This window comes from Anabas testudineus, chromosome 17 (genome assembly GCF_900324465.2).
Source record: "Anabas testudineus chromosome 17, fAnaTes1.2, whole genome shotgun sequence".
Classification (NCBI taxonomy): Eukaryota; Metazoa; Chordata; class Actinopteri; order Anabantiformes; family Anabantidae; genus Anabas; species Anabas testudineus.
In genome coordinates this window covers 3,118,392-3,123,006 of record NC_046626.1, presented here as the reverse complement: position 1 = coordinate 3,123,006, position 4,615 = coordinate 3,118,392, and the positions used below count along the sequence as shown (strand labels likewise).

General features: G+C 39.1%; 1 protein-coding gene across 1 annotated transcript; it reads left to right on the top strand.

The window, feature by feature from the left end:
* The first annotated feature begins 426 nt into the window (after window positions 1-426).
* en2b (engrailed homeobox 2b) lies at window positions 427-3,209 on the top strand. The gene is made up of 2 exons (XM_026375497.1): window positions 427-922; window positions 2,893-3,209. Exons 1-2 carry the CDS (start codon window positions 427-429, stop codon window positions 3,207-3,209), a joined length of 813 nt encoding a protein of 270 aa, XP_026231282.1.
* Window positions 3,210-4,615: the final 1,406 nt, after the last annotated feature.

Genomic DNA, 4,615 nt, shown 5'->3' with positions numbered 1-4,615 from the left:
ATTTAAGCCCTCTGGAGCCAATCAGAAATAAGAACCAAAATACGTAGTGAAAGTATTTCAGTGTTGCTTGATCAGGTCAGTTTGGTGCTGCTGGATGCATCGGTAGTTGTGTGCAGGGAACTGGAAAAAAAAATAATACACTAGATTTTAAAACTGGATTTCATATAGAAAAAAAATGTCCAGCCATGATGGATAGGCTTATATCAGAAAGACAAGCATGATTTTTGTTTGTCAGGATTAAGAAAAAACTATATAAATGCATGTGCCATAAACGGAATTCATTTCCTTCGAGTTGCTCTTGTTTTTTTACTCAGAGTATAGTATTAAGGGATGAGAACGTGAACTGAACGCATCAGAAAATTGGAATCGCTACTTTACATAGGGACGCATAGAAAGAGGTCCTGAGGCTGACCAGGCTCCGTCATCATGGAAGAAACTACTCGCCGAGACCCAGAGCGCCCAGAAGACTTAAGTCGAGGCAACGAATCCAATCGAGTCATTTTGCCTATCCTTCAGCCACCTGGCATCCAACAATCCCACAGGATTACTAACTTTTATATCAACAACATTTTAAGACCTGACTTTGGTCGAAAGATTAAGGACAGGACTTTAGTTTTGGAGAGAGACAGTTTGGGGTTGTTTATAGGAAGAGAGGGGCTGTCAGGGAGAAATGCATCAAAAACTGGCAGCCAACAGCAGGGTGGAGCAGGAAGCGAGGAGGACACGGGAGCATCCGACCTGCAGCATCCGCACCCTGAGTCCAGGAGGCCCGACCTGCTAGCCTACCATGTGGCTGACAAGGACCAGAAGGGCGAAGGGGATCGGTGCAGCAGCCCCCAGGCCGTCTCGGCTCCTGAAGCCAAGCCAATGCTGTGGCCAGCCTGGGTTTATTGTACCCGCTACTCAGACCGTCCGTCTTCAGGTTAGTGGTTAATTGCTCGGTCACTTGTCCTTAACTAAAAGACAAAATTGAAGCCCACATAGTGCATTTCTAAATGCGCATCTAACGGCCAAAAGCCTCCAAACTCTTTTATTATGCAGAGACAAAATACAAAGCTAAAATCCATGTTATGTGATAAAAAAAATATTCTTGACAAAACAGAGTGAAATATAACTATTCTCTAAGAAGTGTGACTCCTATGTCCAATAGATATGTTACAGTTTTCAGTAAAAAATGACGTGAACATTAAACTTTAAACGGAAATTAGAAACTAATTTCAGTTGCATCAAATGAAATTTGATCTGGATTTTGGGTTTACAATAAAGTCGATAAGACAAGGCAGATTCGTCAAAAGGTGTTAATAAACTAAAGTTAAGATTAAATACGAATCGAAATAAAAAAGAAAATATGGAGAAGTGAAGTAAAACCAAGTTTAACGCCATTGTTCTTCAGTCTTCTTTGTTAATATTCCATTAGCATATTTTTTGACAATGGCGGGTAGCTAAAAAGTGAGGCTCGTGTGTCTCAGAAGAGATAGATTTTAAGTGAAATGCTGCCCAACGCATCTATAATGCATTTAATCCAGCCAACAAGAAAAACAATTTTTTGAACATCTTATTTTAAGCTTTATAATCAATGTAAGTAAAACATTTTACAACCCAGACTGCCGTAAATCTTCAGCTGCAGCATCGCGTTTATTGTCAACTCGGTTGCTTTATATAGCTTATCTTTATCTTTATGTATCTTATATATTATTATTAAAGCCTAGAATTTCCTTTTCTTTGTCATGATTAAAAAAAGACATTTAGCTGTTAAATCCTTGCTAAAAACACACCAGCAGCTGAGTATGAAAACAGACTTAGCTTTTTATGGAATGAACGAATGAAAGAACACAGAACCAATTGAATTCAGTCCGAAGTGTTGTTTTGGTAGTATGGCAACATTAAAAAAGTTTCAGTCGAGGTGCACCGAGACTATGGAAATGACCACAAAGGGGCCTTCAGAAAAGTCAGGAAGGCTGCATTGTGAAACAAACTGCAACTTTTATGGAACAATAACAATTCTATTCTATAAGATCCTGTCAATTTTACACAGTGTAGATACTTCATAGTTATCGAAACAAATGCAAGCTTTCGCTTTAGTTGGGTTAGAAACAACTCTTGTAGTAATAGCCTAAAGATTGGCAATCGGATAATATGGGCCTGCTACATTTTTCCACCTTACAGAGCAAAGCTCACACATTTTTTGATCTCCTTTCAATCATTCGCCTTTTCTATTTGTCAAACTAGAAACTTACAAATATTGAAATAGACACAAAAGGGGTAATTCTTTTTTAGGAGATTATATTTTTTCCTATTATAACAAGGAAGGAAAGAGGCGCCTAACTCCCCCATCATCCATCATCTAATAACCCCACCCCCATCCGCACCGTCCACCTCCCGTGTTCACTAAAGTCTGCTGCAGCAGTGTGATGTGAGGGACAAGTAGCCTGATGGGCTCTTGCTTTGAAATACCTGCCTTTCACAACTAGTAATACTTTATGCATGTATCCCACAAATATCGTTTAAGATATTCAGAGCAAGTAAATCATACAGTTGATCATTTAAACAGTTGAACCCACTTAGGTTTATTGATCGATGGGTAGAGCTTGCAGTAGAATATTCACACTTTCAAAATATTCAAACAGAAGAGACTATACAAGCAGAGGGGCCTGATTGCTCGCTTCCCCGTAGGCTATAGGGCTTTACGTGGCTTCCGCGTCACAAAAGAACATAATTTACTACTTAATAACCATAGGTGGCATATGTGTTAAAGTCCAGAATATAGAATCCTACTATGTGTGCTCAGTTAAAGCTTGCTTGGGTGATGCATGACGAAATTTCTGTGATTTTAATATGTCAGAATGTAGCATACCCTAACTAATAAGGGTCATCTTTGTCTTTCCTACCAAGGTCCTAGATCCCGCAAACCAAAGAAGGCGCCGACCCCGAGCAAAGAGGACAAGCGTCCCCGGACGGCCTTTACCGCAGAGCAACTTCTCCGATTAAAAACTGAGTTCCAATCCAACCACTACCTGACTGAGGAGCGGAGACAGCGCCTAGCACGTGACCTTGGCCTCAACGAGTCTCAGATCAAAATCTGGTTTCAAAACAAACGGGCAAAAATCAAGAAAACCTCCGGAAATAAAAACTCTCTGGCAAAACATCTCATGGCACAGGGACTCTACAACCACTCAACAGTGAAGGACGTCAAGTCGGACAGCGACTAGCGGGAACACGAGGATGGGGAGGGGGTTTGTGAACCATGCAATAACATCATTTTGATGCCAGAATTCATATTTAAGACTCAGCCAGACAAAAATTCGAATTCCATTCTAAAGTGTGTGGACTATAGGCCTACGTGTCCTCAGGGCTGCAGCCATTACGATGTCCAGTTCACGTCGGAAATATGCACTGTGTACACCCCCAACCTATTAACCATAATTATTGTGCACACAGAGGTGGTTAACGTTTTCTGCCATCCCTGTTGTGTGTGTGTAATGTTAACTTACATTAAATCTTTGACTTGTGTGTGAAAAGTCTAAAGTCAGGTTGCAAAATATGCCACATTTCAGGACAACCTATAGGTTTTTGTTGACATGTAGCAATAGCCACAATAAATATTCAAATAAAAGATGTGTTTTGATTAGGATTAATGAAATGGAGTGGTCACGCACTACAGCCCTGTGCGTCCCAGCTGTTGTGTCTGATGAACTGTTATTGATTATGAAAAGTAGCCTATATGCTGAAATCCAAAGACTTTTTTTCTGCTGCATTCTGAAAACTGTGAATTAAGAAAACAGACAACTTTCATCTGACTCTCGAACGCTGTGACTTTATTTTCTGCTCTTCTCTTTCTCGATTCTGACTGTTTTTTACCCTCAGGTGTGTTTGGTTTGCTCGGAAAGTGGCCTTCTACAGCCTTTAAAGGGCAGCAAAATGCAATAAAAATTTTGGAATGTACATATCAGGAATGAAAAGTCTTCTTGGTGGAAACTGTACAGTTTTAATTGTAAAATTTGTCCTCTATAAGGAGCAACAGAACAGTCCATTAGTATTAGAGTATTGATTTTAATTCATGATCTTAAATTATGTGGAGCTGTAAGAATAGCAGCGAATCTATATTCTTAATAGAAAATCACAAATCCGGATTTTAATTTTTATTAAATATGTCAACTTACATTATTAACTCATTTCATAACAAAAATCTATTTTTTTGCCTAAACCCATTAAAAACATCCCAATGATGTCCCAAAGCTTAAACACTCATCGTTAAACCTCTGTCGGCTCCAGCCGTACTATGGACGTCAGTATTCACTGGGTAACACGCACATAATGTTCAATAAAATCGACAAATGCTGATTTGTTGTTCATACAAGACCATTATGTTATATTCCATTATGTTCGCGTTTATATTACACTAACGTTGAAGCGGAAACTGCTATTTCTATTTACTTTCTGCTATTTTCTTTAGTTTTGTGCAACATTTGGATCGACTTACCAAACCAGATCGGGGACTGCAATGCATCTATGTAATCTGGTTTTCTTGTATTTAGTTACATACCTGTTAAACACCTGCCTTAAAAGACATGTTATAGTTAATGTTATTCAGAAAGTGCAGCTAGATGTATATCAC

Bases quoted from the DNA above. Each gene is read 5' to 3' on its own strand.
- en2b (XM_026375497.1), top strand. From the start codon at position 427: ATGGAAGAAACTACTCGCCGAGACCCAGAGCGCCCAGAAGACTTAAGT. The intron at 923-2,892 runs GTTAGTGGTTAA...TTTCCTACCAAG, and splicing joins CTCAGACCGTCCGTCTTCAG to GTCCTAGATCCCGCAAACCA.